The 13467-nt window shown below is 35.0% G+C and overlaps 1 protein-coding gene across 6 annotated transcripts in view; it reads right to left on the bottom strand.

Annotated features, from left to right (window-relative positions):
* The window catches only part of RAPH1 (Ras association (RalGDS/AF-6) and pleckstrin homology domains 1), a 98355-nt gene that overhangs the window by 24664 nt on the left and 60224 nt on the right, over positions 1-13467 (bottom strand). For 4 of the 6 annotated variants that reach the window (XM_060107440.1, XM_060107439.1, XM_060107442.1 and 1 more), the window contains 3 exons: positions 10868-10942; positions 2042-2119; positions 1433-1592 (listed from right to left, as the gene is read on the bottom strand). In XM_060107440.1, coding sequence (XP_059963423.1) covers positions 1433-1592; positions 2042-2119; positions 10868-10942 — 313 coding nt within the window. The remainder of the gene's footprint in view (positions 1-1432; positions 1593-2041; positions 2120-10867; positions 10943-13467) is intronic. The other 2 variants (XM_060107441.1, XM_060107443.1) reach the window with 1 other exon arrangement.

Here is a 13467-nt window from a genome sequence, read left to right as displayed (position 1 = left end):
CTATTCATTTTTGTCTGCTTGATTATATTGATCACTGAAAAGATTCTTAGATGAAAAGTTTCTACTGTGAAGGTAGACTTGTGAGTTTCTCCTGGTAGTTCTGTCAACTTTTGCTTTATACATTTTAATGCTATTATTAGATAAAATTTAGAATGATTATATCTTCCTGATGAAGATGTAGGGTTCTCTTTATCTCTAGTAATGCAATTTGCTTAAAGTTTATTTTGCCTGATAATAAAATAGTTAATATTATCTTTCTTTTGGTTAGTGTCTTTCCATATTCCTTTTACTTTGAATCTTTCTGTGTCTTTAGGTAAAAGGTCTTTTGTAAACAGCAAACACTTGCATTTTGTTCATCTTTTCTAATAATCTCTGTTGTTTAATTGAATGATTTACATTTGTCATAGTTTGTTTCCACCATCTTATTTTGGGCTCTCAGTAGTCCCTTGTTTTCTTTTCTTTTATTCATTCACCAAGTACTGAATGACTACATATTATATTTGAATCACTGTGCCAAATATGATTAAATGATAGTTATGGATCTTTAACTATGGCCGTGGAAATATTCTAAAAACTATCATCCAAACATTTTCTGTGTATGGTGACACTACATCTATGAACTCAAACCTTTCTAATTCTCTAAGAATAGTTATAGGGAAGTATTATTAGAATACATGTTTACACATATTAATAAACTTCTAACTTATGGTTTGGTTTTGGGGGTTGTGTACGTGTGTTCTGAGAGAAAAGTGTTAATAATTAAATTTTTATTTCCCTGGAAACTGCTGTGAAATATTTAAAGATATCATAGGTAGTAAGAGCAATGCAAATACATTTTTTAAACAAAATAGCAAGTTGAAATTGATTACTGATTGAATAAAGCCTAATAAAATAATTATTGTGAGGTTTCTGTAATCACACAATATTACAAAAAGAACACTTTTTAAAAGAGTAAAAGATGATATAAAAAATGAGGGATTTTTAAAGTTAGAAAACACCATACCAAACTACAAAACATAGGAAACTAAGACCTAGTACATCTAGCTAAAAATAAGATGTGCTTTATATTTCCCCTGAAAGTCAAATGGTGGTATAAAGACTTCGGTACAAATGTGAATAAATGTAACGGTCTTTAGTAAATGTGTTCAATATATTTGGCTCTTATTTGAAGGGAAAAGAGTATTTTGTTACCTTAAAAAAAGAGAACAACTTTGTTCTGGCCAAAAAAAAATCTATAGTGAACTGGAAATGATACTGTACTCAAAGAAATGTCAAAATACTTGGGGGTAAAAAAAAAACAATGTAAAAGGGCCAGGGTTATATTATAGAAAAAAAATACAGTATAAAGACGTCTCAAGTTGCTTTTATCAACATGAAAACTGTTGAAATTACATAGAAATTAAAAAGTAATTATAGCAATGATACTACTAACCCATTTGTAACTCAGAGATGGTTTCCACCAGAGACCAGTCTAAACTATAACCGCAGTGAGATTTGTCCATCAGGTTATCCAGCACTTGTCTCACTGTCTGCCTCTCATCCACCATCATTGTTTTAGAACTATCATCAGACATGTGGACTCTAATCACCAGCTATAATAGGAAAAAAGGAAATTAAATACAAACCAAAAAACAGGCATTCTAGAAGTTTCTTCCAATATTGAGTAATGTTCTGAGTAATGTCCTTAGCTAAAATATAAATTAAAACACAAATAATGACTTTATTATGCAAGAAAAACTCTAAAATTAGGTATTAGATAACCTAACTAAATAAATTTAATGCATTTTTAAAAATTAAAATAACAGGTAAGATTATAATAATAAGACTATTTCGTTTTACCTTTTTAGAATTTAAAACCAGAAAGGTATTTCTTTTATAATGCATTTTATCCACAAAAAAATACATGTGAAAAATGTATTAGAAAGAAATACCCCTCTATAGCTTGCTACATCTTAGAGCTACGTTACATAAACAAGGCAATTCTTCATAAATCCGTAAAACAGATTAAAAATCCCAAACCAAGAAAAAGCCCAAATATCACCTTTTTCACTTGTGCCTCTTTGATTTTCTCTAGGGCAACTCTGATCTTCTCAGCTTTCAATTTTGCTGCCTGTTCTTCCTGTGAACACAAAGCACTTCAGATAAACTAATGCTAAAATGATGAGAATTTTTTGAGAAGTCTTTTTATCCTTAAGGATGCTGCTAAAATTGAATTTCAGTAAGAATATAACTTCACACACTTATATAGAACACATTTTAAAAATAACCATGTTCACAAAGTGAGAGCAGACATATTATAAAGGAACATTTTTTAAGATGCAGACTTGAAGATCTCCTATAATAAGACTAGATTTTCATATTCTAGTGATGTAGTAATTTAATTTTAATTTAATCCAACAGTTTAATTCTTGACTGTCAATCTGAAGCAGATAAATTTCAGGTTTCAGGATAGGGAAAACACGAGGGTATCTGTGGGTCTGCCAGTGACTCTGAATTTATACCCCCTCCAAAGTACAGGCAATTTTTTGCATAGTAATGCTCTGTCCTGTTATACTGAAAACATATCATCATCATAAAAATAGCAAAAAAACAGTATCAATTTATCTCTTTGCAGCCATACAAAAATACTTAATAAACAATGTAGGTATGTTCATATTAATATACAAATACAAATAGAGGAGGCTGAATTAAATTCTTAGGTTTTACTCTGCTTTGGAACAGTCACACAATATAATCAATGTCTCATGTCTCTAAATGCAATTTTGTTTTTATTAATTCATGGATAAAAGTTCTTAAAATACTAGATATAATTTTCCAAGTATTTAACTTACAGTAATTTCTACTTTATAAAATTTAGATTACAAGTAGTAAGAAAATAAAACTATACTTAAAACATTTGCCTATTTTCTCCTAGAACAACATATAGTACTGTAATACTGGTACTTACTTGTCCTTTCCAGCAATAGGCCATAGTACACTGTAGCATTAATCTCCAATTGAAAAAGACTCATGTAAGTAAACCTTTGCTTATAATAAAGGACTCCTTTTTAATTCTAAGCTTTTGGTTGCTCTAGCAAATATCTAAAATACCTAAGAAAAACATAAAATGCCATAGTATATATTTCTTTACTTAATATGACTTTAAAAAAAAAAGAGAGAGAGAAACCTATTTACATCAGCCAAACTTTATCTGCTCTGGACTGTGATTAAAAACCACAATCCATGCGTTATTCTTGGTTAAAAAGCTGACGTTTCTAGGGCAAAAACACAAAAACAAAAACTCAATTCATTTAACAGATTATTCCCTGTTCTCCTAAATTCTGTTGGCTTTCTTATTTTTTAACTGCTTCTCTTTCCATTTCACACTCTAGGCTGACTCCCCTCATTTCAAGCTTAGTATTTACTACTCTGTGGAACAGAGAAGAAAACAGTGGTTAGGAAGGACAGTGGGTTTGTTTGCCAGAAATGTGATCCATTTCAATGAAAGCAGTCAGTGAATTAACATAATAACTAAGGTCTGGAAATACTATCTGTAAACCCAATTAGACACAGAACAAAGAATTGCATTTTAACAATGAAGAGGAGTAAGATCAGACTTGATTCTTAGATATACTCCTCTGATTAAAAGATTAAATCATCCTACCTCGCCTTTATGCAGATAAACAAATTACAGAATTATAAAATATGTTGACTGTATATTTTAACATAAGATACATTTTTTTTCTTTTTAAAGCAGGCTATAAAATGAGAAAACTAGACTACTGTCATTAAAACCCTCAGCCTCGGGCTTCCCTGGTGGCGCAGTGGTTGAGAGTCTGCCTGCCAATGCAGGGGACACGGGGATGCAGGGGACACGGGTTCGTGGCCCGGTCCGGGAAGATCCCACATGCCAGAGCGGCTAGGCCCGTGAGCCATGGCCGCTGAGCCTGCGCGTCCAGGCTCCGCAACGGGAAAGGCCACAACAGTGAGAGGCCCGCCTACCTCAAAACAAAAACAAAAACAAAAAAACAAACAAACAAAACCAAACTCTCAGCCTCTAGAGTTCTGTCTTAGAGAAACAAAATCATTATTAAATTACCAAACCCTATGTGTTTCTGATGAGTAGGGCACTATTCTATATAGGAATTCTAAGTACTAGCATTTTCCAATGGTTTTTATGAAATCAGTTATTTCATCATATTTTGGAAGATAAAGAGGGAAGCAGAAGTTTTATGAGTGTTTTCTCAATGGGATAATGATTGTATGTTCTTCATGGCTCATCTGCCGCATCCTTATATTGGTATAAATGGCTGCTATAAAGAAGAAAAATTTACCAAGACATAATTTTGAATTTCACTTCATATTTCTGAAAAGGAAATTTAAATCTCAAAGTCTGAAGAGGAAAAACTGATAGTATCAATGCTTTGTGTATCTGGAACATAAACATGAGCTTCTAAAAGGCCGAATTCTTTTATGATATTATAATTAATCTGCAGAAGTTAAAAAATGTTTAGAAGATTTCCTCAAAGCCAAAAAACATTTTTAAGAAAAAGAGAATATTCAAGAGAATGAGAAGACAAGCCATAGACTAGGAGAAAATATTTGTGAAATATTTATCAGACACATCTGATAAAGGACTACTATCCAAAATATACGAAGAACTTTTAAAGCTCAACAAGAAAATGAACAACCCAATTTAAAAACCGGGCCAAAAACCTGAACAGAACTCACCAAAGCTTACACAGATGGCAAATAGCCTGTGAAAAGATGCTCATGTCACATGTCATTAGAGAATTGCTATCGTTGTTTTAATTTAAGCAACGATATACCACTACACACATATTAGAATGGCCAAAATCCAAAACACTGAAAACATGAAATGCTGGTGAGGGTGTGGAGCAACAGGAACTCTCAAGTCTTTGCTGGTGGGAATGCAAAAGGGTACAGCCACTTTAGGAGATAGTTTGGTGGTTTCTTACAAAACTAAACATGCTCTTACAATATGATCCAGTAATCAAGCTCCTTAATATCTACCGAAATGAGCTGAAAACTTACCTCCACCCAAAAACCTGCCCACAGATGCTTAGAGCAGCTTTCTTTATAACTGCCAAAACTTGGAAGCAACCAAGATATCCTTCAGTAGACAAATGGATAAACTGTACTACATCCAGACCATGGAATATTATTCAGTGCTAAAAAATAAAGATGAGCTATCAAGCCCTGAAAAGACATGGAGGAACCTTAAATGCATATGACTAAGTGAAAGAAGCCAACCTGAAAAGGCTACATATTGTATGATTCCAACTATATGACATTCTGAAAAAGTAAAACTATGGAGACAGTAAAAAGATTAATGGTTGTCAGAGGTTAGGGAGAGGGAGGGATGAACAGGTGGAGTACAGAGGATTTTTGTGGGAGTGAAACTACTCTGTAGGATACTATAATGATAGCTACACATCATTACCCATTTGTCCAAAGCCATAGAATGTACACCACCAAGAGTGAACCCTAATGTAAACTATGGACTCTGGGTGATAATAATGGTCAACACTTGTTCATCAATTATAACAAATGTGCCACTCTGGTGGGGGATGTGGATAACGGGGAAGCTATGTACGTGTGAGGGCAAGCGGTATATTGGAAACCTCTGTACCTCCTTCTCAATTTTATTGTGAACCTAACACTGCTCTTAAAAAATAGTCTATTCAAAAATGGAATATAAAAATTTAAATATAGCATTCTGATATTGGTTATAAACACCAAAACAGTATTTTTATACTCCCATCTTATTATGATATTATTTACCAAATACAATAGAATACAACCATTGCTATCTTTTGAAGCACTGACATAAAAAGTCATTCAATTGTAAGATTAATTTAAACTCCCGGATCAGTTTCTGCTCCACAGGCTAAAAAGTTGACACATAAGAAGAAAGGATTAAAGAAACAAGAGAAACAACCAATTAACATACATTAAACCAATTAGATTTCCTGCCATCAATAAGAAACCATTTTTATGTAGAGCAGCCAGGTGGGCCTATTTTAACAACCAAACTCAGCTATTCTTCCATTTGCTCAAAATACTACTCTTAATAAATACATAAATTGGTCAAATTTGAATTTAAGAACTGTGCGCTTAATTTCAACCTAGGCAAATTTTAGCTTATTCTTCTCCAGTTTATTAGCAAGGATAATCAATCCCTGCTAGAAGCTTTTAGAAAAAACAATTGATCAAAATACCTCTAATATCTTGAATGTCACTGGAGCAAAACTGAAATAAAAATATTTGTATCAAATTGCAAGATTCATAGTATTTTATACTTCCCATGGGTAATAAGCTCTTCCTCAGAAAGTTGGCTTGTATCTACTATATTTAAGCTAGAATCATATCTTTTAACCATAACAACCATAGAAAGGAAGAAACTGTTTTAAGCTCAGAGTGCTGTGCAATACAGGAAAGGTCAATAAATCTTTGCTGATGTGTTCAGATTATATACTTAGAAGACATCTAATAGTTCACTTATTTAGGCAATGCAAATCTCTGTTCAACGTCTGCAGGCCAAGTTTAATACAAAGAACAAAGCTTTATTCATCCCATCTTCTCTTCTGTTGGTTAAAGTTGACAAACTCAGGTCTTAAGTTTTCTGCCCCTTATCTTTGGGCTATCCCTTTGTTCACACTGTTTGTCTCACAACCATCCTTAACATAAGTAAAAGATACCTCACACATATAACAACTTAACTTTCTCTCCTACCCCTTCCCTTAAAAGGGCAAGAGACAACCTATTTTTCCACCTGAAAAACTCCTGTGTGGCTATCAATAACCATCAAATGCCAAGCCTCCTCAAATTTACATAAAGGACAAAAACTCCGTTAAGATCTTATGATTAAATGAAAGCCAATGCTGTGGTTACAAAGTGTTACAGCATTCTCTTCATGTTACAGCATTCTCTTCAGCGTAAAAATAAGAATACTTACAGAAAGAGTTACAGTTGCAAAGAATTGGCTAGTGAATTCCTTCAACTAAGAAATTATTAAGGCTTTGTGGGTTCAGAACCAATGGGATTGAGATTAAGGAGCTGAAGAGTAGTTAGCAGTTTCTTTGAGGTCAAGTTTGTTTCACAGATTCCAACAAAGTTGTGTAAATTAAAATGATTCAAAGAAAATTTGGAGTGACGAACAGTTTAATGCCCACAAAATGTTCTATTCTATAAAACTGCTTAGAGCCAACAGAATCAGAGTAACAACTAGTCTACTTCCCCCTGAAGAAATCACGAAACAGATTCTCTCACTAAGAAGAGAACTAATGTTAACGGAACACCTACTTGCCACACATTACAAGGCATGTATCTCATCTAATTCTCAATAATGCAGGGGCTAGCATTATTATTATTATGTCCACTGCACTAGTTAAGGCCCAGAAAGCCTTATCTTTCAAAGATCATACAGGCAGTTACCAAGTGAATAACCACTTGCTCTTTCTACCATGTCACAGTCCCTTTTGTCCTTAAGGATTATAGCATATACTTTGGGGATAACAGTAAATAAAAACGGCTTATCAAAAATAAAAGCCTTTCAGTAATATAAAAGCATTTTTACAACTTCTCTGAGCACAGAAAAGGGTGGTTAACAGTACAGCAGTCCTTGAAACCTTGATGGTCACTAGAGGACCATTCTTTTACATGACAGATGTTTGTCGAGACTGTGCAGGCTTGGGCTTGAGTGCAGGGGATACAGTTCCTGCTCTCATGGAGCTTACATTTAATGAGAGACAAGAAAGAAACAGGTATGGGATAAGTCAGTTAGTGGTCAGTTCTATGAAAAAAAAAAAAAAAAAGCAGGTTAAGGGAGTAAAGAGTGAAAAAAAATGCATTACTATTTCAGGAGGTCAGGGAAAGCCTTTCCAATGGTACCCAGAGACTTAAGGGCATCAGATCAGCAATGTGTCTTTTGCCCATTGCTCCCATTTACGGCAAAATAGTCCTGTTCTGGCACTAATGCTGCTCCTAGAAGAAATAGGTTGGCATTGTTTTTTGCAGAGGCTCCTGGCTCAGAATTGTATAATGGGGTAGTTATTTCATTAACAGTGATATAATGACAACTGGATTGGTGATGGAAACAAACAAAGCATTCTTTTTGCATTCTTGGCCTAAGCAGTGTTACTGTGTTCATTTTACTGTGTTCTAACTACCGAGTGTTACAAAGTCCTAGTTTGGAAAAGTGCACGTCAGAGGTGAGTCAGTAACTGGAACACCATGCTTTTGGGTAAGGGGAACCAGACTGCCACACAGGTGGTATGAAAGAGGTATAAACTCGACTTAGCTTCAAAACAGCCATGTGCTCTGGTAGAGGGCACTGACATCGAGAGGTCCCTGTGGCTCTGGTTATCTGGGAATTTCTGCCACCTCGTCCTTGACTCCATCCCCCACTCCACCCTAAACGTTTAGCTTCTATGCTACTGAGTCACCTTCCTGATCAAATGTCCTGTTGTATAAAAGCAGGGCGGTATATAGAGGTAGCTAGAGTCAGATGTTGGCCACATACACCAGTAATGCCAGCGCTTGGATCTGAGTAGAGATGGCTCTGACGCTGCAGTGAGTATCAACATCTCTTGGGCAAAGGGAGATGAGAAGTTACTGCCCGCATCATTTTTTCCAAACTTGCAAACACCTACTCTCCCTGTGAGAGGAACTCTGTTCTGTTCACTGCCATATCTCAAGGGTTGTAAACAGTGTCTGGCACATAACAGGTATTCAGGAAATATCTGTTGAATGAAGTTATTCTCTTCAATAGATTCTCACTGCATTTGGCAGGGGGGGGGGGAACTCCTTAATGTGCCTTGAATGATCTGATTCCTGACTACCTCTCCAAACCTCAGTCAAGATACTCGTATCTTCAACTACTCAACTACTGTGGCTCTAGCAACATAGTGTTTCTTCAGCTTCTCAAACATGCCAAGCTTTTTTCTCCCTAGACCTCTCTACTTGGAACATTTCCCTTCACCCTCAAGCTGGCTTCTTCTCATCCTTCAAGCTTTACATTAAATGTCACCCCTTATAAGGGCCTTTGCTGATGTTACCATCTAAAGGAAATGTAGCCCTAATCCTCCCCCCGAGTATTCTCTATTACTTACCTTGTTTCCTTCATAGCACTAAACATGATTTAGAGTTTGTTTACATGCTTGCTTGTAAATGTTCTTTATCTATATTCCTAAATAGACTGTGAGCTGCTGAGGGCAGGGACGATGTCCACTTCATATAAAATTATTGTATATCCCAGCACCTAACGCAGTACATGACTAAACAAATATTTGTTGAATAAATAGGCAGTGGAAATGGTAATATGTAACACTTCATCTGAGAGCGGTATACAAAATGCACTGGAGGAGAGGGACAGGCAGAAATAGAGACAAGAGTCGTGGCTCTAATAAAAAATACGAGGCTGCTTTAGGGTGGTGGCAATGGGAATGAAATGGATGGGTGAACTCAACCAATCCTACAGATTATGACAAGCTTATTAGAGCTCTGAGATAATAAGTGACAAGAAGAAAGGCACCAGATGGCTCAAACCTGGGTAACTGGGAGAGTGGCAGCATTGTGAACAGAAACAGAGGTGTCAAAAGAAGAAAACATATAAATTGTGAGGCCCCAGGGAGAGTGTGGTTCAGGAAGCTGAAGACCTGCAGAACTGGAGGTGCTGGTCATCTTCCAGGAGATGTCTGACAGCGACCTCTCAGGAAGAGAGACCTGATCTATAACAGAGATCCTAGTTGAAGCTATGAGAGTGGATTCCAGAGAGACAGTGAACAGAGAAGGAAGAGCTAAGAAAAAGGGAAGAATTTTGCTCTGGTTATAAAGTACACGGCTACCATGTGCTTAAGATTTCTAAATTTCCCTCATCTTTAAGCTGCTTCTACCCTATTCCTAGATCCCCTTTAAGGAGAGAAACTCAAGCAAAAGAAAGGGTTTTATTGCTGATTCTTGAGTCTTCTTTTTGAGCTGTTATTCATGGAGATTTTAATTTTAGCTTTACCATCTTCTTTCACAAGTTTATAAAGTTAAGAAGAAATAATTTTTTAAAGAAAACCTCTGACACAATAATAAAAACTTAGAGACATAAACCATAATTACTTTGTATAGAACCATAATTACTTTGTATATTCTTCAGAAACTATCTATAACCAAGTCTGACATGCTTGAATTTAACATTTAAATAAAATAACAAAATAAAAACATGACTTGTGAGGAGATAGAAAGCTATTCAGCTTCCCTATTCTGTTCTTCCTGAGTTAATGATGACAGTGGCTAAGTGATTTTAAATTGTTGTAAAATGCCAGCCCAATGAAAATCCAGCTGGACTGATTCAAACCATTCTGAGGGCAGAGAACTGAGAAATTTAAATTGCAGCCTTCTCTTCCAATTTCATTAAACTAATGTAAAGTAAGATTCTGTTTATATAAATAAATGTTTAATTAAATGAGGCATTGATAATATAAACAAAAATTAAAAAACAAAGTTTGCTAAAGTACGTCACAGCATGGATGACCATTAGAAGTAAGTTAAAATTAAGCAATGATTTTCAGACTTCAAAATGAAATACAATGTTAAACTAGAAAAAGTGCAACACACTTGGGCAGGCTGTCAGGTATTTACGAAAGTTAAAAACTAGTGAAAAATTACTGAAAATATTTTCTACTCTATTTTCTGATAGTATTATGATCAGTAAATAATTACCTTCAGTAAGAGAAAAAAATACCTCTATTAAGAACAAAGGTGCAAAAATAAGAAAGCACAACCTGAGAAATCTGAGAGCACAGTCAAAAACAGAAATTACATTCTACCTATAAGGCAATAAATATTTACATGCAGGTGGAAGAAGAAGTATCACCTTGGTCAGCAAATGAGAAGGTTTTCCTGCAATGTTTCTCAGAAGAAGGGAGGTTTCCCTGTCCAGATAGGAGTGCTTGTGCAGAAAAAGAGAGAAAAACAAACAAAAAAGGCAATAGAAGTCAGTGGAGGTTTCATGTGTTTAAAATATAACGTTGACAAAGCAAGAATGATTCTCTACCATTAATTTCATATTTTACCTAAACTCAGTGATATATGACCAAATTAAAAAAAAGAAAAAGAAAAGGAGGGGGAGGGAAAGACGCCACCTTTGCCAGTAGGCATGCCCTAGCCCACTCCTGCTGACGCCTCAGCTCTGGGAAAATGGATCACACCCTGCAAAGATCACAGAGCAATTTGTCTTTTAGGGCTGTGCTTGTGAGTGCTGTGCACACAGCACAAATAAACAGGTGTCAAAGACGAATGACTATCCCTATTCCTTCCTCAGTTTTAAAACTTCTGCAAGTATTTCTGACCAAACCAATGATAGCCGCGCCAAGAGGAAAAATGTCCATAAATATTTTGCCTAAGGGTATCACGTGTTTTCAGTAAAATTTTATTAATTCACTCATTAAATCAGTATTAACAGTACTGTGTTGCCCAAGTAAAGGACTTGTATAGCAAATGAATGATATAAACAAAATATTATGAAGTGTTTTCCCTTAAATTGGTTAAATTAATTCAATTTGTATATTTTCATAAAAATTATTTCTGCATAACATAGTCCCTAACTGTCCTCTTCCCCATTAAAACCTTTTTAGTAACACATTGTAAGTTATGCTTTTGCAATTGTATTATTAAACTCATATAGTATAAATTGCTGCTATTTTGATATATGTGTAATTCAGACTTGCTTATCCCTAAATAATTCTGCTAGTATTTATTTTTTAATGTTATGTAGTTACTAACCACCATTTAAAACAATGCATGGCACAGGTGAGTGGAGTTATAGAAAGTATTCTATAATATTATATTTGATAAATCTAAGTATATATCAAGTTATTCTTGAGAAACAAATTTTTTGGAGAGAAATACTAGAACAGCACTTACTCTCATAAAGTTCATTGTCACAGATAACAAGATACACTACTTCAAAATTAAAACACTGTTACAGAAAATAAAATTAACTTAATCTTTGCTCATATCTGCACTATGTTGAGTTGGGTTTGCTATATTGTATGTCACTGCCTGTATTTTTTTTTTTTAGCTTTTAGTTCAGGATGAACCTTATAAGCATACCTGCCCCTTTCACCTACGCCTGGGGCGGGGGGGAGGAGAACAAAAAAACAAAACAAACAAACAAAAAAACCCCTAAGATTTAAAACAAAAACTGGACATTTTCATCAATATTAGCACTAAAAGGTCAAACAATAATAAGAACGGAGAAAATTATCTCTAGGTCCTCATTTACCTAGATGGTATAATCCCCTGAAGGTAAAGATTAGTTGGCTCACCTATGAAAACGCCAGGTAAGCAGAAATTTCTGAAAATTCAATTTAATTTGAGGTTAGCAATCAGCTAAGAACAGGAAGAAAACTGAGGACAATTAAAAAGAGCAACTATAACTTTCATTGCTCTTATTCCCATTCATTTTTCATATATAATGGGAAAAACGTATTCTTATGTAATTATGTAGAACATATAGAAAATAATTTCTTGAAAACCTAGTCCTATTTATCTTACTCATAAAAGTTACTTTCTCAGATAAAGATCCCCCAAATGAGTAGAATATCTATATTCAGATAATTATTTTTCAAATTAAAAAAAAAGTCTGCTTGAGGCCATTGAAACAAACTATTCTTTGGTAAATATAATTCTAGACATTAAACTCAAGTTTAAACTTAAAAAAAGATCTTACAAAATTTACTCAATCAGTCTTCAAACTCAAATCACCTCAAGACTTCAAATCACTAAAAAAATCTAGATCTGATCAGTAAGAAACAATATTATCTAACTGTATTTGTTTAAAGACCCAGAAGTAGAAGTTACTGATTTTAAAATACTGAAAGGTTTAAATACCTTAAAATAAAAAGAGGATAATCATTATGGTTGGTGACCCCCCAAAACGCCACATCTAAAAAAATGAGACTACAAGCAGTAGCTGAACAAGATCATAAACCCCTTTGTGTTTGGGACAGTCACTCAGCCATGCACTGCTTAACCACTGGCCAGGGCTCCCCGTTCCCTCTAAGCTACAGGTACTTGTAGCAGAAAAACATGAAAATCTAGAAACCAGAAGCAGTTAACACCTTCCTTCAATAAATGCCTTATCTTCCTTCCCCTACTGGCGCCTGTCACACAGTTCTCTAGAATTGCTCAGGAGGGAGGTGCTGGTGGCCGAGACCTGGTTACGGGAGAAAGATGCGAGAGGGATGAGGAGAGTGGTGTGCAGGTGGAGGACTGAGAAAAGGGAAAGACACAGTGTTCTGGGCGCACTGTTAAAGCAGCCTCAGTCTTGGTGCACGTGGCTCGTAACAAAAATGCACATAGCTTCATTTAAATAGGGCCTTCTTATATCTTCTTTCATTTACCACTACCAACACAAAGTCAGTAGCCTATTTTTAATCCATTTCACTGGTGTATTAGCCCATTTTCTCTCTG

The sequence above is a fragment of the Mesoplodon densirostris genome, chromosome 8 (genome assembly GCF_025265405.1).
Source record: "Mesoplodon densirostris isolate mMesDen1 chromosome 8, mMesDen1 primary haplotype, whole genome shotgun sequence".
Lineage (NCBI taxonomy): Eukaryota > Metazoa > Chordata > Mammalia > Artiodactyla > Ziphiidae > Mesoplodon > Mesoplodon densirostris.
Note: the sequence above shows the minus strand (reverse complement) of the source record. Positions and strands in the feature narration are given on the sequence as shown.